Source organism: Heterostelium album (assembly GCF_000004825.1).
Source record: "Heterostelium album PN500 unplaced genomic scaffold PPL_contig23, whole genome shotgun sequence".
Taxonomy (NCBI): Eukaryota; Evosea; class Eumycetozoa; order Acytosteliales; family Acytosteliaceae; genus Heterostelium; species Heterostelium album.
In genome coordinates, this window is record NW_008805100.1 from 113,580 (window position 1) to 136,328 (window position 22,749).

Sequence of the window (22,749 nt, forward strand, 5' to 3'; positions counted from 1 at the left end):
TCTAAATTACTTTCATTGATGTCTATTATAAATAATTCCAAGAATTTAATATATTTAAATTTTTTTTAAAAAACAACTTTTTAATATTGTTTAACAAAAATCAATATTATTTTTTAAACAATTTATTATTTTTAAGATGGATATATTAATATATTAGAAAATATATTCTACCTTTTATTTTATTAAATAAAATAATTAGATTTTTAGATAATAATTTAGATAGAATATGTATTTTTATTGTTTATTTGGAAGTTTTTAAAATTTAATTTAAAAGATAATTTTGATCAATATGATATTAGACCAACATTCAAGAAAATAATAATAGCAAATGGAGTTACAACAATCAATCAGAGTTTGATCAACAAAATCCATTTTATTAATCTTCAACTTTTAATTTATTCAATCTGATCAATAATAAGGTAAATTTTCAGAAAATTCATCTATTCCAACATCAAATTTAAGTATATCAAGTGGGATTACAATCCATATACAACGACAGCGGAGTGGTCGTGCACTGCCATACTGGTGAGAATGGAACAGGTGCCATTTGTGCCTTTAGAAAGGCATATCATCCGCAGGATCTGAGTAGGGCAGAGGCACAGGGAAGATAAGTCGCCAAGATCGGTAAGAAACCCTCGCCGCGTGCCTCCTACTTTGAGGACGTTAAGATGCAGATGATCGCCAAGAAGTGGGCCGACAAATACAATGAGTTCAAGCCACCCAAAAAGATTGACATTCTGCAGTCGTGCGTGCTAGAATTCGTGGATCGCACATCGAACGACGTCACCTCTTGTTGTTGTCATCACTCTTTTTTTTTGGAACTTAAATCCGAAGTTTCATTTTCGGAAAGAGGTGAACTGTGGATCTCCTCATGAGGAGGTGGTGTGAATACTTAGGGAAATACCATGAGACAAGTGTAGCTTCATATTTTATAAAAAAATTCAAAATAAAATAAAATTCTTGGTAGACAATGTAGTTTAATCATTTTATATATTATATTTTTATCAATTTTAAAAAGGAACTATAAAATCAATTCCACTTAAACATAATCCTGCATGACTGATTCTCATACAATGCTAAAAAGAATTCTCAACTTGGTTGTCTATTATTATTATTTGTTGTGTTATTATTGTTTTGTCTTTTGATACATTGCAAAACTATCGAATGTGAATGCTTGATTGACATTGGTGTTATTTGCTGGCTTGTTATTGTTGTTTGCACTGGCACCCTGTGCTTTGAGGTTAGAAGCATGTCCATAAAAGTTGTTATTGGAATTGGACTGTGTAAAAGAATTTAAATCGATATTGTAGTTTGGTTTCACTGGTGGTGTGGTAGTTGGTTGTAATGGAGTGGAACTACCAGCACTGTTCTTTAAATTCGGTTTGGTGCTTCCAGGTGTCGATGAAATTGGCTTTAGTGGTTGATCAAAAGCTGTGAAATTAGATTTGTTAGAACTGCTACTGTTATTGTTGTTGTTGTTGATGCTGTTGTTGTTAGATGAAATTGGTGATGGAGTACTTGGTGCACTGCTAGTAGTCTTTAAGAAACTATTGAATGAACCGTTCTGTTGTTGTTGTTGTTGTTGTGGAGTAGATGGAGTGGAAGTTGATTGGAACATACCATTTGGTTTGTTGTTGTTATTGTTATTGTTGATTGTAGGTGAAGGTGAAGGTGAAGAGGACCATGTGAAAGTGTTGTTGCTTGATTGTTGTTGTCCATTTTGCTGTGGTCTATTGTAGTTGTTATTACCACTGTTGTTCAAACTGACATTACTAAAGTTGGTATTGACTGTTTCAAATGAAATTTCATCCTGTTGCTTGGGTTTGGTGGAGTTTGAAGCAGCTGTTGGTTTTAGAGGGGTAGTGGCTGGACCGAATGGATCGAAATCAAATTCACTGTTTGTTGATGATGTCGATGATGATACAAACCCACTAAAAGTAGTGTTATTACTATTATGTTGATTGTTATTATTCAATCCATTTGACTGACCAAATGTGTTGTTATTATTAGATGTAAAGTTGTTATTATTGTTATTTCTCTGTTGTTGTTGTTGTTGTTGTTGTTGAATCGGTGGAGTTGAAGATGATGAAACAGACCAATCGAAATCATCTATTAATGACGATTGTTGTGGTTTGTTATGAGAGGAATTGGTTGATGAAGTCGGTGACGTTTGGAATTGCTGTGGAGTACCGTTACGTGAGGAATTGGTGCTGTTGCTGTTACCACTTTGATTTCCGTTGCTATCAGACCAATCCAATACATCAAAGAGATTCTGCTTACGAGCGGTAGTTGGAGTAGATGCTGGTGACGATCGGCTCGAAGTGGAGGCAGGCGATGAGACCGATGGAGTCGAGTTGTTCGAAGTGGTAGTAGCTCTAGATGATGGATCAGAGTTTGAAAGTGGACGACTTTGTTGTTGTTTCTGTGGAGATGCAAATGTTTGTAAACCTTGTCTTCTTCCACCACCGCTACCACCACCGCGAATCTCGTCAAGTCTCTGCATGACGTCAAAGATCGATGGACGTTGCTCGGGGTCAGATACCAAACAAAACTCGATCAAACTGTGGAATGCCTGTGAGTATCTAGAACCGGTTGGAATCTGGTAGCGTGCGTTCATGATTGCCAAGGCACCATCGAACGGATCGACATAGAATGCCATCTTGAAGAGCAAGCAACCCAGTGCCCAGATATCGACCTTCTCACTGATCACCTGACGCCGGTAGAGATCGACCATCTCCGGTGCACGATAGAACAGCGTAGTATAGGTATTGATATCGTCCTCCGCTCTATTCCTATCGGAATCGGCACCGGTATCATAAGTCTTAATGGTGGCAGATCCGAAATCACACAACTTATAGCAACAACTTGTTTCACAATACAAAATATTCTCAATCTTCAATAATTAAGATTAGTAAATTACTAACTAAAATTGTATATTGTACTATTATTATTATTATTATATTTACTTTTAAATCACGATGAGCAAATGGTGGTTGTTGAGAATGTAATTCAGCAACGGCATTACAAGTATCAGAGAAGATAGCAAGTATTTCACGTTCGGACAATCTCGATTGTTCACCACGATGATTCATAATATCCAAAACACTGCCACCAGAGCAAAACTCCAATAGCATTAGAACCTCTGTTTCTCTTTTCTCCCTATTCTCAACGATTTTATAATCTTCCAATTTTACAATATTTTTATGATTTTTCAATTGTTGCTAAATATATATGTTTTTGTTTTTGTTGTTAATAAATGTTTATGTTTGTTTTTATTTTCAATAATTAATTAATTTAATGATTATAAACTTACCATTATACCTATTTCACCAACGACTGTATCTAAACGATCTTTCTCTTGAATGAACATACGTTTCAATGCGTATTGTCGGTTGTAGTCATCGCGTACCAAGTAGACAAGACCGAATCCACCCTCTGCAATCTTAGAACGCTCCGAATACCGACGTCCGTGTATCTCATAGATATTACCAGAGACACCCAACATATTACCTGCACGCTCCGATATATATCTTTTTTTCTTTGAGAGATTCAAAGTGTTGATCTTTTCAGAGGGTGCCTCAAACATACTATTACCAATTTCAAATAGTTTATCCATGCTTTTTGTTTTTATATTTCTTCAACTATCTATCTATTATTATTTATTTTTTTTACTAAAATCTAATAATAATATCCAACTATATATATCTGATTTTAACTTGACTAACTACTCTACTTTCGTAATTACAAATAAATAAATACAATAAATAATAATAATTTAATATTATAATTTTAATATTACAAAAAAAATAAAATAAAATAAAATAAAAAAAAAACAATAAATAAATTAATAAATTATATTCAAATAAATTGATTAACAAAACAAAAAAAAAAAAAGGATAGATAGATAAAAAAAGAAGATATAAATATATATATAAATAAATTCAAAAAAAAATCAAAAAATGGTGTTTGGTAAGTGTGTGGAATCAGATTCTCAAAAAAAAATCGTTAATTTGATAAAAAAAGTGTGGTGTGTCAGTTTTTTTTATTATTTTTAATATTTTTGTCATTTTTTGAACAAAAAAAAACAGAACATTTGACCAAAATATTAAAAAAGGTTGACCAATTCTTTTTTTTCTTTTTTTATAAAAATATATATTAAAAAGTAAAGTAGAGAGAGAATTTAGTTTTATTACATCTTATATCTCCAAAGACCTTTTGGAGTATGAGAGATTAGGGGAGTGGTGTCATTATCTTCAGTTGAATCAATTTCAACCAACGTTGGATTATAATGATCATTGTTGTTGTTGTTGTTTACAACTTCACCTGCAGAAACTACTTCAATTTCTATTGGTGTTTGTTGTTGTTTTTGTTTATTTAGAACAATGATAATAGTATTAAATCTTTTCATACCTTCACAGGCAGTCATTTCAACTTTAAATCCCATTCCAATTTTACTATATTGACAGATGTATCCTGCTACCATTTTTTTTAACATTCGAACACACTGTGGTTTAAAAGAAAAGAAAAGAAATATAAGATAGCAGAGCAATTATTAGTTTAATTTGTTTTGATTATTTGTTGATAATGTTATGTTATTTTTATATTGATTGATCATACATAAACTCTATAGTATAAACCTATCATTGAGAAAAATGCAAACATCCAAATGAGAAACATAGTTATATTTAGAAGTGTCTGGAGATGGATTGCGATGGCAATTCCAAAAACAAAAATAGAGAACAAGAATAGGATTATTGAAGCTTTGCCGATTTTTTGTACTCTAATGGCATTGTCACCGGCCCACATTACAAGTCTGACTTCTTCAAGAAAATCTAGGTATTGTTTTTGTGTGATGAAACCTGACAGTTTACTTTCATCATATTTTCTATATTCATATTTTCGTGTTTCTAATCCAAATAATGAGAAACATGATGATTTTTCGATATGAATGTGAATTTCATTTGGTTTTTCACATTTAAATACATTCTTATCATTAAATTCATAATAGTTATCTTTTTTTTCTGGATTAAAATTATTTGCTATCATTATTTTTTTAATACTAATTTGAATTGAATTTAACTTTTGGTAAAAGTCTATTTATATTATTGTGTATAAAAAATTCTTGGTTTCTCAAAAATAAAAAAAAGGTGGGTTTTTAAATTTTGATCAGGCACACCCCAGGGAATAAAATGAGATTTCAAATCAACATAAAATTTTGCTTTCCGAAACTGTATCATATTTGTTTTTTGTGATGTGTTACAGGAGTGGGTTAAAGTTAAATTAAAACTATTTTAGGGTTTGAATGATGCCCAGGGAGTAAAATGAGATTTCAAATCAAAATAAACTTTGAGAAAATTACGATTACTTATAATTTTAGATAGGGTGGTTTGTTTTTTATTTTATTTAAAAAAATACTTTGAATGAATCAATTGATTGATTTTGTTAAAAATTAATTTTCAAACAAAAAATTGAAAAGTTTTTTTAACCAGGGTTTGGGTTGTCTAGTGACATTTCATTGATTGCTTTGTTACTTCCCCGTAACTGTGATTTTTATTATTTTTATAGTAACATCTGAGTCTGTATCCAGCTAACACTTGGAGAGTATTTGTACCTGGGGTGCAATAAAAGGTTAAAGAGTGCAATTATTAATAATATATATCTATATGATGAATATTTACCTATACCATCTGAAAGAAATGATAACAATTGTGATAAATTTTATTGTACTTTGGTGAGGAATATCTGGACTTTTCGTAATATATCTAGGTTCTTATATGTATTCGTATTATCTTCAATAAAAATTTAATACTTGAGAGTAATTTTAGATAGAGTGTGTTTGGAAACATTTACTTTATTTTAATATCCTCTAAAGACCTAGGTTTAGAGAATAGGGGGTATTCTCATTATCGTATTTGAGTCTTCAGTTGGATAATGATCATTGTTACCTATAAGTTCCCTTGAAGTAACTATTTCAATTTGTTTTAGTTGTTGTTACTCTATATTTATAGTAATGATTTTTACAACTTCACATATAGTCATTTCAATTTTAAATTCCATTCTAATTTCACAAAATTGAGAGTTGTAACATTATTTGTATAATCAAATAAAATAGAATCATTAGTTAACGACCTATGAATTATCAATTCCTTTTTTATAAATATATTTTAAAGAAATGAGAGAGTTTTATTTTAATATCTCCAAAGACCTTTTGGAGTATTAGAGATTAGGGGAGTGGTGTCAGTAATATTTATTGATTCTTCATTTGTTGGATTATTCTTAGATACATCTTCTCCTGGAGTAACTATTTCAATTTGTGTTGGATGTTCTGGTGATTGATTTAAGATAATGTTTATAGTATAATATCTCTTTTCACCCTCACATGTAGTCATTTCAAATTTAAATTCCACTCCAATTTTACCATATTGACAATTATATCCTTCTATCATTTTTTTCAACTTATTAATACTCTTAAAAGATTTTTTTTAAAATAAAAGATAGTTCTTATTAGTTAAAAAGATAATTTGTTTATTGTTAATTTAATTAAACTTACATAATAACTGTAGTATAGTCCTATCACAGAGAAAAATACAAATATATCCATCAATGCGAGAGTTATATAAAGCAATATCAATTGATCCAGAGCAAAGAAAATTCCAAAAACAAATAAAGTGATTATGAATAAAATGATGGAAATTTTGGAGATTTTCATTATTCTATTGGCATTTTTACCCGCCCACTTTACCACCCTGACTTCTTCCAGAAAATCTTGGTATTGTTTTTGTGTCATGAAACCTGACAATTTACTTTCATCATATTTTCTATATTCATATTTTCTAGGTTCTAATCCAAATAATGAGAAACATGATGATTTTTCTAAATGAAGATGTATTTCATTTGGTTTTTCGCATATATATACACTCTTATCATTAAATTCATAATAATTATCTTTATTTTCTGGATTGAACATATTTGTTTTCATTTTTTTTTTAATACTAAATTGAATTATGTTTAAAAAGTTGATCAATCTATTTATAACATACAAACACCAACACATAATTTAGAAAAAAAAAATTTACTTGGTTTTTTAAAAAAAAAATAGTTGTCAAAAGTAAGATATTTTTGTTAGTTTTTTTTTGGTATCTTATTTTAATTTCAAATTGAATTAATGTCAATTCCCAGGATGTCAAAATTTCAAATGCCCAGGGGATAAAAATATTCACCCTTTTTAAATTATGGTCTAAAATGTCAAATGTGATTGTTAATTTAGGAGTGTGGGGTGAATTTATTTATTTTATAATGCAATGAATTCAATAATTGATCGTGTTAAAATCAATTATTGTCATCTAAAACCGAAAACATATTTTGACCAGGATTGGGATTATCCACTGCCATTTCATTGCTTTCATCACTGTCCTCCTCCATATCTTCGTTACTATCACCATCCAGATATTCATCTACATCTTCAACTTCAACTTCATCTTCATCGTCGTCATCACCGTCGTCGTTAGCTCCTGCTCCACCTGCTTCATCATTTTCAAAAAGGAAATCTTCATTGAAATCATGATCGGGTTCCTCTGTGCCAACAAACAGGAACTGATAGAACGATGAACTGAGGTAGACGCCGTTATCACCGTTTAGTGCAGGTGTAAAGTATTCCAAATCATCGATGCCCTCCAATACCTGTGGCCAATCACTTGAATTGTAACCATCGTAGTTGTTATCGTGATTGTTGGCAACCTTTTTGTTAAAGATTTCTTTGGTGATGGTTGGTCCGTAGGGCAGACCACCAAGTTTGTTTCTTTCCAAGAGAGACTTGAATACCTCGGGATTGTTTCTCGCTTTGAAGAGTAGTTCGATACCGTTCGATCGTTTCTTTTCGTTGTTCATCATTTTGACACTCTCTGCGAGCTTATCGTTTGGCAGGTAGGCAATGTTGAATCCACGTTCCAAGTACTTGAGAAGACGACGTTGGTAGATCTGGTCACCACGAATCACAAATCCGTAGGGTGACGCGAAATTGGTGCGATAGTTGAATGCTTCGATACCACGTTGTGTTGTCCAGACATTGGTTCCGTCAAAGGCGAAACAAGATGCTTCAATATCGACACCCAACAAAACATCTTGAATATTATTGAAAAGAGTACAGTTGAATTGGATGTGACGATAAGGATAGTGACGACAGAATGTAATTTCATTGTCACTATAGGTAATACTGTGACCGGTGTAGTTTGCATTGATGTGCTCGACTATCTTGACAATTCTGGCAGTAATGTCAGTCTCTGACAATCCATAGAAACAAACATCGATATCCGATGATTCGAATCCAGCGGTTTCACCCGAGAGTGAACTCGTCATGATTCCACCAATGATAACCATATTGCTCATATCTAAACTCTCAAAGAATCCATCGGTATTCTTCTTAAGGTTATCGAGGAAAGTCTTTTTGTCTTGGAGAACGAGTGGATTTGGTGAAACCTTTTGAGAGAACAACAAGTTTGCTTCTGGAAGTTGTTTTGGTTTGAAGAGATCACGATTCTCATAGACGTTGATCAAGAGATTGGCGTCATAAGGTGGTCTAATTAAACTTTGTGGAACATCACCAATCATACTTCTGTAGAACCAACGATGTCTATTAAACACTGATTCAATAAACGGTTGGAATGGGAACAACTCTTCCAACGACTCCTCGGAGTGACTACTCTTAAGCTTGCCAAGTAAGAACATAGCGATTTCACCACCAACTGGTTTCTGATTTTGGAAACAATAGATTAAGAAATCTCTTAGAGTATCCAAAGTAAGATGATTTATCTTTTCCATGAAATCTGTTTTATTACTAAAATTAGAGAGATATGTTGTTAATAAAAGTAACTTTTTTCAAATATGATCTATAAACACATACATTAAAAACATTTCAGATAATACAGAGAAACCAATTTGTTTCAATGTTGGAATACGATATCTCTTCTCGGTGATCGCTTCGAAATGACCAAAGAATTCATTGTTTTCACTTGGTGGGAATATATCGTTTGGTTTATAGTCTTTGTTGGTCAACTCTTTGTAGAGACTTTTGAACTTTTCATTGGCATCTGCTTCTTCATTACATTTAAAGTATTGTTCCTCTATTCTAAGTTCTTTGCCATCTTTAAGATTGACAGTTAGATAGTTAGTTAGTTAATTATCGTTCTTACTATTATCAATCTAAAAACTAAAACTATCATATCTAATCTTATCTTACAAATATATCTTTTAGTTCTGACTTGCAAGTGTCTGGTCATATCGATGATGTACATCTCCAAATCGTTGTTCTTTAGATATCTGGAAAGATTTACAATCAATTGACCAGTGATATGGCTATTCTTTCCAGGAATAATTAAATTCTTTTAAAAATGATTATGTTAGTTGTTTGTTTTGTTTTTTGACGAAAGTGTAAGACTTACAGAATGAATTAAATATTTTCTTAATGCTTTGAATATGAATCCATTTCTATCCATATCCATATATTCAGCAAAGTCGAAACTACTATAGAGATATCTCGAAGACATTATACTACCGATGGTCTGTAGCGCTTCACGAGTAAAGTTGTTGACGATCAACGCTGGAATATCGTGTTGGTATGGATCTTCAATTTGTTTGTTGCACAGCAGTAGTGCCAGTGACTTTGGATGAAGACGAATCTGATCGATTTGGAACTCGGTGAAGTTCGCTTCACGGAGCAGTGGTAGCAGCTCGTCGAAAAGCTTCTGATGTGCATACGAGTAGGATGAACGAGTCGGTTTGAATTTTCCGATGAGCTGGTTGATCGAGTCGACCACCTGTTCGATAGTGCGTCGTTGCTCTGGCGAGACCTCGCCAAATTCAATGACGAGATCACCTTCGAAACATCGATTGACAAACAACGATTCATCGAGCGAAGTCATTGTCATGTGACCGTCGATGCCATCGAGAATCAACTCTTGCCATTTCGACTTTGGTTTAGTGGTTGGTGTTGACATGTCGTTATTTGTATAAATAATTTCGATTTATACAATATAATTGTAAATAATATGATACATATCAGATATAAAAAAAAAAAAAAAAACAAATCATATCAAATCTGCAAAAAATTACAAAAAAAATCATTTTCTTCGAATTCTGTGTTTTTTCCATTTTTGATGGCTGACGATCAATCAAATAAAAATTATTTAAATATTTTGCTAGCAATAATACTAAAAACGTTTTATTATTTATTTTCAAATAAAACTATTTTTTTATTAGCAACTTTGGGATCTTAGAAGAAAGGTAGGTTGAGTCATTTATAAGTAATAATTAGTTCAAATGTTCATCTTATTATTTACATAATTAAATACATAGTGATTAAAGATAACAACTTCTTCTTATTACTTTATCAATCGGCAAACTAATGATTCGATTAATCAATGTTAGTTTCTTGTTTTAGACCACAGATGTATCATCATTGGGTGACGACTCTTCAATAGTTATTAATTATTTAACTTGGTATATCCAAAGTCTATCCTGATTTTGTAAGTATTTATTTCCAACTTTAATGACTTATCTCAGGTCTTTGAGAATACACATATATCATGGAGATTATTATTTTAACTCTCTCCAAAAAAAAAGTTCTATTGATATTTAGGAAATTTTAATTTGAAAATCTTCCAATATCTAGATTTGAAATAAAAAACTTATTAATGATCTAAAATAGTATCCTGATTTATGAATTCTATTTATTAAAGTATTTGGCTTTCATATTTGTTCAAACCAATTATTTATATTTTTTTATTAAAAAAAAAAAAAATGAAATTAACATTTAATATTTCAATTCTTATAGTATTATTATCCATTTTAAATGTAATTTGAAAATATAGATATTTTTTAATAAGTATCATTTTATTAATATATTAAATAAAAACTCCAGGTGGTACACTCAGCTGAATTAAATATTGGACAATATATTATGGTTGCCAAAAATGAGCAATTTATTTCTATTAACACCACTGATGGCACTATAATAAAGAATGTCAATATGGCAGCACCATTCTTGTTCTTTCATGGATTTTTATCTGGAAATTCAGAGGATAATACTATGTTATTGTTAGTTACCGATTTTGATCTTGGTCAGGATTTAGTAGTGGAGTATTCCATCAATGTAAGTAGAACACCTATTTTTCATTTAAAAATTTTTAATAGTATTAATAAAAGAATAATTTAGAATAATACTTTTACAGAGGTTATGGGTTTGAATTATACTTTTACAGGTACACAAAATCCTCAATACTTTGCCTATGATCCAGTTTATCAATTAGCTGCTATTCCAGACTTGAATTTAATGGTTAGTCATCCAAATCTTACTGTTTTCATATGGGACTTTAAAAATCAAGAATTGTAAGTTTTTTAACTGATTGATACTGTGGATAAATAGTTACTAATAAAATTATATAGTTTATCGATTTCACTTCCAACTGGACCATTGAAACAACGTTCGAAATACCCAGTCGGTTCATATGATCCAACGACAGGTGACTACCATATTATCTATGAACCGATTACATCATTGGGTACCTATTACATAGTTTTCAACCTGTGGAGTAAATCCATTGTCCAGGAGCCAATTTTCTTTAATGGTTTCGTTATGAAAACTCCACAAATCGTTTACTTTGACAATCAAGTATTCTTTATTGATTTGTGTCAAAAATGTAACTATACGATTTACAATGTATCGATTGCAACTGCAACCACACAAATCATCTATACAGTACCAAATCGTTTCCCAGCATATATTTTCTCAAGTACTCTTGGTGTAAAAGGAAGCACAATTGTTTTGTTTTCTTCTCTTAATGGTGAAGAGTATACAACAACTGTTATTGATCTTGCTACCCAAGATGTTCATATATCACCAGCTGTCAAAATGATTCTTCCAATCAGATTTGAATGGATAAGTGCTGGATTTTAATATTTTTCAATAAACTCTAAATCTTTTTTTATTATTATTAATAATTTCAATAATTTCCATTCAATTAGGACAAAGGTTGCATTACACTTGTTTCATTGTTATGAGTTTATTTGATTTGTAGTGTAGATTTTATAGTTACCAGCACCCAATCCTAATAATGGTGGTGAGGAATTAACTGATCCATCTGGAGGAAGAGGATCACCTCTCATATCAGGATAGTTCGATACAACCAGTCGCTTTAGATATTTATATCTGAATGGAGAGTCAGGGAAATTTCTTGGGTCAAAAGATGATAGCACCACAATAGATGTGCCGTCATCGATTTGCATCGTCAATTTACAACCAATCTGTGGTTTGATATAGGTTGTTATACCATTGGCATTGCTAAATGAGTAATCACCACTTTGATACGATACATATTTATCAGTTGCATTTAAATAGATGAAAGCTCCATTACATGATGCATCTATTTAAGTGTAGAATTAATATTAATATTATTAAAATAGAATTTTGGTGTTATAGTTAATATGTATTTTACTTACACCTAACAATGAATTGTAAATCTTCTTTTGCAAACGGTTGAACTTGGGAGTAAGAACCAGAGTTGACACCTACATTCCAATTGGAGTTTAGTTGTCTTGGAATTGAACGGCAATAACAAAACCATGAACAACTGAATGAAGTGTAAGCGAATGGTGGTATAACATTCGTATTAATTGGATAGGTTTTAGATCCACTTGTTCCATTCCATATTTGTGCTCCCATACATTTAGATGCTGAAATAAAAAGTGTTAACATATTATAATTGTTTTGTTTTTTTTTTGTTAATGATTAATTAATAACTTACAAAGATATGTAAATTGATAAATAAAAGGTAGAGAATTTCCAAATCTGAAATCAATGAAACCTTGTTCCGACGGTGGATATTGGAAGGATGATAAACATGCTATCTTGGTGTCACTTATGAATGAAAGAAGTTGACAGAAGTAACCATCTACCAGAATGGTTGAGTTGCCTGCCATTCCTGCAGGTGGGAAGTTGTATCCGTTTATCACCAATTCGTTGGCTGGTAGATGTGATGGATGTTTGGAGAAACCAGTTACGGTTGGTGGTGCCCGTTTCATATTGTAATACTGATACATCGGTGTTGGCGTGTAAGATATTGTTATTGTACATTGATTGATACCACTGAGTACGGGACACACTAGTTTCTGACCGGAAAGTTGACAATTTGTTATAAGAGAGCAAATTCTAATCTGTGGAATTCTGAAAGACCAATTGTTAATAAAAAAGGTTCCACCCATTGTCGGAACAACCAAATTATTCTCCAGTAGAAAATCTGAAAAGATATCGATTTTAGAGATTACAGGAGGTGGATAAACTGTTCGGGTAGCCTGATATAAAACCGGTGTTGGAATATAAATAGCAACGGACATATCGCTGTTGACTGTGAACGTTTTGATTTTTCCATCCCAGCTGACTGGCAGATTTCTGAGGTAGATTTGGTCGAATGTGCCAACCGGTAGAGTTAGCGTTGAACCTGTCGTTACCCTATCCAAACTATCGTAAAACGTTTGAGATGGAGCACCTGGAACATATTGGAAGAATGGACAATTGTATTGGAATACCAATGCATCGTTTGAACTTGTCACTGTATGAATGAAATTGTTAACGACCGGAAGAACATTTGGAACTTGGCCAGTGTTGAATGAAATGATATTTGTCATTGTTACATCTACAATATAATTGGCAGCACCACTATAAGCTGAATAAGCGAGCGATCCATCCTTTAGAGTATGTGTCAGAGTCACTATGGTGTTTGGTAACTGAAGGTTTGCCGGTTCATTCAATATATTATCGAGATTACTATCAACGTATAATACCAATTGAATCTTGTATTTATAACGAATTCTGACTTGATCGGATGTCGGATATTCCACTGTACAATTGTCAAATCTAGCATCTAATGGTTTCATTGTACACGATTGATTGGATGCACTGTTACACCAGCCATAACTAGACAGACTAAATGTTCCATATTGGAGAGTAAGTTTATTTTCGGCACCTGACAGAATGATACCATTACATCCTTTCCAATTGAATTTCAAAAGACCGACATCAATCAATTTTGTTGCAGTACCAACTTTAAAGTAGATGGTAGTAGGTAAAAAGTGAGTTGAAATCGTATTGATTGTCAATGAATAACTACCACTGACAATACTGGGTAGATAATAATTTCCATTTGCATCGGATGTTGTAACAGTACTACCGTTTATCTTTATAACAACACCAGAAATTCCAATTTCACCAATATCTTTAATATTATTTCCATTTAAATCTTCATAAACTGTACCTTGAACATTTATAGCTTTTTTAGAAAGAAAAATATTCAAGTTAATAAAAATTAGTTTAAAAATATATTTCAGAAAAGTAAATAATTACGCTCATATGAATATTTATATTCTGGATATGGAAAATATTTCTTTAAATACATAGATGTCATTGAAATTTGAACAGCTCCAGAACCTGGTGGAATATTACAAACTATTTTAGAACTATCTGATAATTTTACTCCACAAGATAATTGATTTGCTAAATATGAATATTTTGAATAAAGTTAGTTATTTAAATTAATTATGTTGGTATTCATTTTCTACTTACTAAATAAAGGTGAACCAAAATAAAATAATGGAGTATTTAAATATGGACTAAAGAATTCAACAGATTGTCCAGCTTGATTAAGCGAGATCAGAGAACTGAACATTGAAAGATATGCTACTTCAATGAGTACATTGGAGACTGGAGTGATTGGTATCTTAGTGTTTGAAGTGGTTTGTAATACAACGGAATCAATACTCTCGGATGAATAGAATGTAATTCCAATAGAATTTGTAAAACCATTCAATGATGTAATACTGGTGTTATTCCAACCCATCTTCGTTAGAGTATTTACATCGTATTTACCAACCGGTAGTGTAAGCATTGTTCCAGTAGGGCTGTATAGTATGACTGGTCTAATCGATGAATACACCCAGTTGAAGAGTCCGAAAGAATCAGAGAATGATTGAGTAACATTGTAAGTCTTGGCATTAACTATCGTATAGAGATTGGGTTGTACTATTTCCAAATAGATATCAAGCAGACCTTGTTTAACAAACAATGAATAGCTACCGGTTTCCAAACCAACATTATAGGTGATACCATCAGTTGACGAAGTGTAATAAAGAAAAACACTGAATGGCGGTGGTGACATTTCAAATCCTTCTTTTTGACCATTCAAATTACTATCCATATAAAATGAAAAACTAACTTGATAACCAATTTCCATAAGTGAAATATCATTATCTATTGTTAAAATACAGTTAGTTGGTGACTAAGAATTATTGAAAATAAATAACATGTTAATAATGATATAATAAAGATTGTGGAATTCAACTATTTTTATACTACTTACATAAATATATGATAAAGGATATAAACAATTTTGAGAATTATAACAAATTCCATAGTTTAGTAAATTAACTTGTCCGTATTGAAGGGTAACCGTTGTAGTTTGGTCGTTTGTCAAATAATATCCAACACAACCTTTTCCACTTAATATCCAAACTGGAATGTCAATATGATTGGTTAGAGAAACAATTTCTAACAAATAGTTGTTTAGAGGTGTTATATATTGGGAATTGGGTTGAATATTTATACTATAAATATCCTCTGGTATATTTACTGTAAGGGAACCAGTGATTATCTGATAAACGAATTGACGTGAAGGATTGGTTGTGGATGTCAAAGTAACAGCACCAGAAACACCCATTTCATTCGATTGATGAATATTATCTAAATTGGAATCTTGAAAAAGAGTAATAATCAAATTCGAATAGACCACTGTAGATAGAGAATTTGATGGTCTTTCACCAATTACAACTTGAACCGATTGATATCCGTTTTGAATTGGATTGACATTCGTAATGACAATGGTTGTTTCATTAACGAATGTATTGTAATAGTTGGTCTTCTGGTTTTGGTAATTGGTGAATTGTATCCAGCAGGTTGCATCTTGTGTTACTGTCGATGGAATGAAATTGGTACCACCGATGGTTATGCTATTATCGCTTGGTTTGTATTGGTATGAATGTATAGTCGGAGCTTGATATGCAAATATCGTGGTCGTGTTAACATTGTCACCAGAGACAATAGTTAAATCAAGTGAATATTGGAATCCTTCAGGTACTGGACATTCCATAAACACATTGAAAGAGTAACAATCGATGGATATTGAATCCAATTTGGTCGAGTTGATATCATCGAAAGAACTACCGAATCCACTACCTCGGAATTGCATTAAACCACCGGTGGTTGGAATGAGCGCTGAATTTGAGCCAATCGATGGTGCAGAATAACTAAAATAGCTGCTGGATACTGTTGGAACGATATTATTTGAGACTTGTACCGATACATATTGTTTAGATGAACCTGCACCAAATGGAATGCTACAGCTAATGGAAGTATCAGAGATACTGACAATTGGACATGATGATGTTCCAATCGATACTGAAACCAATGATGAATTCTGTCCGAAACCTGAACCTTGAACAGATAACAAACCAAAAGGTGTTCCAATACTTGGTGAAAAAGTTGAGATTGTCGGTGGTTGATATGAGAACCTTAATGATTGAATTCCATTAATAGAATTAATCTTATTTCCATTCATATAAACTGATAAAAAGCTATGATTAAATTCAATTAATTAGTAAATGGAATTATATATTATAATGATCAATAAATTAAATAATATTTACAAGTTTGTTCCTGTTCCGGCTGGAATACTACAAATAATAATTGTATGATCAACTTTAATGATTGTTATGTTTTGCTGAACATCATCAATGTTTACAATTATATTTGAAATAAGATTTCCAAAGTTTTCTCCATATATTGTTATATTACTTCCAGTGGTTGGAATTAAATTTGGACTTATTGATTCAATTATTGGTTCTATAGAATTAAGAAATATGAAATTAGTTAATTAGATAAGTTAAACAAAACATATTTTAAACTTACCAAAATAAGAAAAAATGAATGGATAACTTTGACAATCATAATTATCTGTTGTTGGATCATAAAGTTGAATGGAAAGGTCTACTCCTGATGATGGTGGAACTACACATTTAATAAATGTTGAATTGATATAGATTGTTTGTAAACATTGATAGTCTCCAATGGATGCCTCTATTCCATGAGAAAAATGATAACCAACTATATCTATTGAATAGTTGCCACTTGTTGATCCATTGGTTTGAGAGATATAATTGATAATAGGTCCGGTTACATTACACATTTGGTCAATGAATTGATACAGATCATCGGAACGATAGTTTACCAATTGAACGTCACAAATTCGGTTTCTAAATGTTGCGTATAAAATACCGCTGTATTGCTCGGATAGTCCTGGAATTATCTTTGGCGAGTAATAAACTTGTAAATCTGAATCTGAATTGGAGTCATTTCCATTTAGCAGTTCACTTGAATCCACCAGTGACTCTATCAAATCGGTTAGAGTTACCAGAGTGAGTGGATCACATACCTTTCTTGTAGAATTGGTGAGGTAACATAGTCTGATTTTATCGGTCGGTTGATCTTGGAAAATGATATCGAAATACAACAACAGATTGTTGGATGACAAAGAATTCAATGGAATCTCCAAAAGTACTTGAATTGCCTGACTGGAGTTAGTGTATGGAGTTGGTGTAAACCATTGTTGTATTGCATTGGTAACATTATTAACTTGTTGTTGATTGAGACTATAGATTTGGTAACTCGTAAAATATCCAGGTGTAACAAGTAAATCTATTAAATTGTCATAGGAATAGGTATTGACAATTGGTGTTGAGGTTGTTGTAGTTGTTAATCTTCGTTTGTTTTGTACCATTAAATCGAAAAACATTTCACCATTGTAATACAAGATGTTTTGATTGACTGGAACTTGAAGGGTTGGATCGAAACTAGCATAAAGTGTTTGAATGGTCTGTGCATATTCAACTTTATCCAAAATGGACTGCCACTTTATCATATTATTAGAGTTCATATCACTAAAGAATGCTGAGGTGAAAGGATCCTGAGGACATAGTTTCTCATCATTATTACTATCGATCCAATCCCAAACAGTGGCAGCATACCAGAATGCTGATGGTGGCGGATTATTGGCTGGCATACCCTCCAAATCATAAGCAATAATATTATTATTATTCTCTGGATTTGAAACAAAACATTGATCTACAAATGATGATTGAACACCATACATTTCCTAAAATTAGTTAATTTAGTTATTAGTTGCTAGTTATTATTTAGTTGTTAATTATAAATTCATCTTACGTTGATAATAGTTTTAGATATTGCCCATGAAATTCCTTGGATGACAGCATCATCGACTTGAGGTAATGGCGATAATCCGAATGACCGATCAACAATAAACTCTTTGATTAGATACCAAGTGATTACAAATGCAACTTCATCTTTACAGTTGATGTTGTGAATGTAGAGTTGACCATTTTGGAGTGTTGTGAGTGTGTTTGGCTGTGCTGGAACCAGTTGAATAGAAACAATATCGGGTAGTAGATATTTTGTTTTGACATACTCTAAGTAATGACCAATGAATGCCATAGGATTGTTAGCAGGTGTAGTATACTGTAGGTAATTACTAAACATTAGAATATATTGGAATCCATAGTTGAATGGATATGGATTGGTGGCGAGTGTAGTTTCTACTCTTTGGGCATTCTCACGGTTACATGGAGCAACAACCTGGTCACAACTATAAACATTGTAACTGTTGTCTTCCAATGCATACAGCTGTTTAACACTGATTGGATTATCAGTCATTATATTATGTGACCAAGTTTGATCCCATTCCATATGTAAGGACATGGCACGACGATAGATACCCATCTCTACTTGAAAGTGTGATTGCGTGTCTGCCACTCCATAGGTTCGTGGATAGGTTGAAACAGTCTGATAGTTTTGTCCTTTGTCAATGGAGAATACTTGTTGGATTTCAAAGAGCAGACCGGCAGGCACCGGTGTTGCATCGCCAGAGAGAATCTTCATGTGCATTGTTGCCCATGTCATCCAAGGAGGGAAATAGTAACTTCCTTTCGATTGCACTGCAAAAGTATTTGCAGCCGAATCGATAGGTATCACATTTGAATACCGTGCAACTCTGTTCGAGAAGAAGTTAACGAGATTCGGATGATTTAGACAAGTGTAACCTCCTCCACGTTCACCTTGGTGATTATGTCGGTTGAGATCACCCGAACAAAAGATATTATCATAGCGATCCGGTGAGTAAGGTTGAGCGTACATGTTATATACCAACTTGGAATGATCGGAATCAGCACGATTCGTAAGATCTTCAACGTTCTCTGCAAGATCTACGTCATGCAGAGTATACTCAACATTCGCCATTATCTTTTGATATTCCAACGTCTGATATTGTCTTCTCGTTCCACCTAAATCCAAAGTCTGAATGAAAAACGGTCGTTTTGTTGCTGCATTTTGATTGAACTTCTCTACCATCCGCTCCGAGAGATCTATACCGTTGGTGATAAACGTCGGATTGGTATTTGGAATCATGAAAGCAACTGCATTCGCCGACATCACTGGAACATTCGATTCCTTATATTCATTTGTAGTTTTCGAAAACATATCCAACTTTGTAGCTCCTTTCGTATAGAATTCAGACCACCACCAACAATATTGATATAGATTACCTTTTGCTTTTATTTGATTATCACAATTCTATAAAGAATTTTATAAGTCGTCAAAAGAAATACTATTATTATCACTACTGATTATTACTTACTTTCAAAATTTGTAATGTTATAGAATTATCGGTTGTTAATAGATCATCCAATTTCTGAAAGGTACCTTTCACTGCATTGTTTACGACTTGATAGATCATTGGATAGTTCTGTGCAATGAATGCAGAGATATAGTTGATTCCGGTGAAGATTGGTGTGTTTGGATCGAATGGACCGAATGTATAGCAAAAGAAATGTTGATTGAGTGTAGCATCACCCAACCAGAATTGTGACCGGATATCGTAGTATTCGTAGGGCGGATTACCAGGATTACCGTATTTAGTTGGTGGATTCAATCCGTTGTAGGTGAACGCTGGCCAATACGGTTGAGAATGAGTGATGTGAATGCCAGAACCAGTGACATGATCGTAGATAACAATACCTTTGGTATGACCGAAATCGGAGCCTCGTGAGAATATCTTGTGGCCGGCAAGCGGATCGTCCGAGACCAGCACTTTGACACCGTCGTTCGGTCTACGCATACCGTTTTGATCGTTATAGAAGATGTATGAATAACCGTAGCGAATCTGGTCGAATGTCGCTGCCAGTGGAGAGAGTTCAGCGTTGGTATCTGTCAATCCTTTGTAACGAGCAACACTACGGTCATAGAGATTATCAACATAGAGATAGTTGTCTTTCAAATTATCGGGGGTTTTCGAACTGAATTTATATTTGAAGGTGAACCACCAATCGACAGGAGGATTGGTTGCCAACCGGTTGTTCCTACCTAGACATGACAAACCGTAGAATGACAATGTGATACCATTCGATAGTAAACCCTCACCATACGATACTGTTACAGTAAACTCTGTTTCATAGGCAGATTTGACGTCACAGGTAATGGTTCCACCAACAACCAAGACATTTTCACATTCATATCGGATTGCATTCTGTGTTATTGGATCAACACCATCAAGGTAGATAGTCGGTGATACTCCATTGATAAAGTTTGAACCTCTAATTGTTATCGGTGTAACGATGGCACTTGCCGAATTAATATTGATGAACGACGGTGTGAAACGAGCTAATCTTGGCGATAGAAAGAATATTATCGGTTCGAAATCGACATAGGTAATAGGTATTTTTGTATCGGGAATATTGACACCAACCCATTTCATCATAACATCATATTGACCTGCTGCATTGGCAGGTATGGTAACTTGTAACTTTACATAGGCAACCGTTCCAATCATAATATTACTTGATACCACTGGTAACATATTAACTGGTAGCACACCTGAGAAATAGAATTGTGGTACTTGATTGACACCTCTTGTATAAACAGACATCGATCCACCTGTATTTATAAATATTCTATTTGCAGTGATAGATGGATCTTTGATAATAGCGACGCGATTAATAACAAAGTTAGTTGATAATATTATCTTATTGTTACTTACGATAATCAACATTCAATTGATAGATATCAGCTGGTGCCGGATAGAATGGTAGATTAACAGTGACTTGGTAAACATTTGGAATTGATTCATCAATTTGACAAGTGAATGAGGTATCTGTTTGAACACCAACCAAATAACAATTCTTACCGTTCATAACAACACCAGGTAATATACCAACACCCATATTGAAACCTAATCCATCGATTTTCAAAGTTGGTTGGTTAACAAAATCAACAACCGTTATACTTGTTACAGTTGGTTCTATTTAAAGAAAAAAGGGTATTATTAATGATAATTGTTGTTGATAGCTATAATAATAATAATTCATAATTATTACTTACGAATTACATTGATCGCAAATACTTTTGGTGGTGAAAATAGATTCAATGTATTTCCTTGAAATATATAGGTATAGGCACCGATCGGTAGGTTATTTGGAATGGTTAACAATAGTTTTTGAGCATCGTTTGGATCGGCTTGTGGCGCAATAGGAAATTGATTGAAACCATTGGAAAATAAAATTGTTTCTATACCTTTTACCACCTCAGCTGTGAAACTAACCGTTGTAGATGGAACCAATTGTAATGGAAATGTTTTTATAACCGGTTCTATATACAATCATATTTAGATGTTAAACAATTGTTTATATTTATGAAATGAAATGAAATTTTGTTTACCTTGAATATAAGAAGCTGTTTGTGCACCTAATTTGATATCGTAGGTACCAACGAAACTCATTGGGCATTCCGCAATCAACTTGTGAATGACACCGTGTCTCGAAATAAAGAGTTGTGAACAAACGATCGGATTGACAAAACCATTGATGGTAATGGAAACTAAGAGACTTCCTGGTATATTGTTATAGATACCGATATCCAGCTCGGACTCTACGAAAAACCATTGACTACCAGGAATTGGATTGACCTTTTGTGCTGTGGCAACTTTAAATGTTAACTTTGCATCAACAGCAACAAAAAAACCTGTAATTAAAACAAACAACAATATTATTATTGTTGTTGTTGGTCTTAAAGTAATCATAATACTCTTTTATTATTATCACAACTATTTTCTTATTCTTTATTTTTTTAATTGGTTAATTGAATAATTGTTTATTAATAAATGATTTATTGATTGATAGATTGATTTGTTTGATTCTCTTGCCTATCGACTAATAATTTCATAGATACATTTCAAGTGAAGCGACTGACTTGCACCAATCAAACGAAAAGGTACTCGCTTCACATATCTGCTGAGGTTTTATTATTGGGCTAGTTGAAAGGCATGTTATTAAAGTGATTAGATCTACATTTATCATCTTTTAGGTTGAACAAAAAAAAGAAGATCTGTTTTTTTTTAAAAAATAAAAAATCGTTTGAACATTTTCTTTTCTTTGAATTAAAACATAAACAAACAAATAAATAATTAAATAATTAAATAAAAAAAGTGTGTTTTTGAAAAACAAAAAAAAATTATCTATATTTATTTTAATTATTTTAATTGATCTTTTAAAAGATAATTTAATCAGTCATCACACAAATGGAGAGTT

General features: G+C 32.5%; 6 protein-coding genes across 6 annotated transcripts; 2 read left to right on the forward strand and 4 right to left on the reverse strand.

The window, feature by feature from the left end:
* Positions 1 to 1,126: 1,126 nt before the first annotated feature.
* PPL_11588 (putative protein serine/threonine kinase) lies at positions 1,127 to 4,483 on the reverse strand (the record flags this gene model as incomplete). Its single annotated transcript, XM_020582338.1, has 4 exons — positions 1,127 to 2,893; positions 2,967 to 3,221; positions 3,314 to 3,617; positions 4,194 to 4,483. The coding sequence occupies 4 exons, from the start codon at positions 4,481 to 4,483 to the stop codon at positions 1,127 to 1,129; spliced, it is 2,616 nt and encodes an 871-aa protein (XP_020426754.1).
* Positions 4,484 to 4,666: 183 nt separating this feature from the next.
* Positions 4,667 to 5,591, forward strand: PPL_11589 (uncharacterized protein; the record flags this gene model as incomplete). Its single annotated transcript, XM_020582339.1, has 2 exons — positions 4,667 to 4,841; positions 5,566 to 5,591. 2 exons carry the CDS (start codon positions 4,667 to 4,669, stop codon positions 5,589 to 5,591), a joined length of 201 nt encoding a protein of 66 aa, XP_020426755.1.
* Positions 5,592 to 6,188: 597 nt separating this feature from the next.
* On the reverse strand, positions 6,189 to 6,979 carry PPL_11590 (uncharacterized protein; the record flags this gene model as incomplete). Its single annotated transcript, XM_020582340.1, has 3 exons — positions 6,189 to 6,467; positions 6,551 to 6,570; positions 6,805 to 6,979. The coding sequence occupies 3 exons, from the start codon at positions 6,977 to 6,979 to the stop codon at positions 6,189 to 6,191; spliced, it is 474 nt and encodes a 157-aa protein (XP_020426756.1).
* A 350-nt stretch (positions 6,980 to 7,329) lies between these two features.
* PPL_11591 (uncharacterized protein) lies at positions 7,330 to 9,992 on the reverse strand (the record flags this gene model as incomplete). The annotated part of the gene is made up of 4 exons (XM_020582341.1): positions 7,330 to 8,833; positions 8,900 to 9,140; positions 9,236 to 9,377; positions 9,438 to 9,992. 4 exons carry the CDS (start codon positions 9,990 to 9,992, stop codon positions 7,330 to 7,332), a joined length of 2,442 nt encoding a protein of 813 aa, XP_020426757.1.
* An 802-nt stretch (positions 9,993 to 10,794) lies between these two features.
* PPL_11592 (uncharacterized protein) lies at positions 10,795 to 11,950 on the forward strand (the record flags this gene model as incomplete). Its single annotated transcript, XM_020582342.1, has 4 exons — positions 10,795 to 10,848; positions 10,916 to 11,146; positions 11,210 to 11,382; positions 11,440 to 11,950. 4 exons carry the CDS (start codon positions 10,795 to 10,797, stop codon positions 11,948 to 11,950), a joined length of 969 nt encoding a protein of 322 aa, XP_020426758.1.
* A 98-nt stretch (positions 11,951 to 12,048) lies between these two features.
* PPL_11593 (uncharacterized protein) lies at positions 12,049 to 22,241 on the reverse strand (the record flags this gene model as incomplete). The annotated part of the gene is made up of 13 exons (XM_020582343.1): positions 12,049 to 12,416; positions 12,493 to 12,726; positions 12,798 to 14,318; positions 14,393 to 14,542; positions 14,612 to 15,323; positions 15,405 to 16,674; positions 16,747 to 16,942; positions 17,009 to 18,251; positions 18,320 to 19,741; positions 19,806 to 21,100; positions 21,204 to 21,464; positions 21,545 to 21,811; positions 21,881 to 22,241. The coding sequence occupies 13 exons, from the start codon at positions 22,239 to 22,241 to the stop codon at positions 12,049 to 12,051; spliced, it is 9,300 nt and encodes a 3,099-aa protein (XP_020426759.1).
* Positions 22,242 to 22,749: the final 508 nt, after the last annotated feature.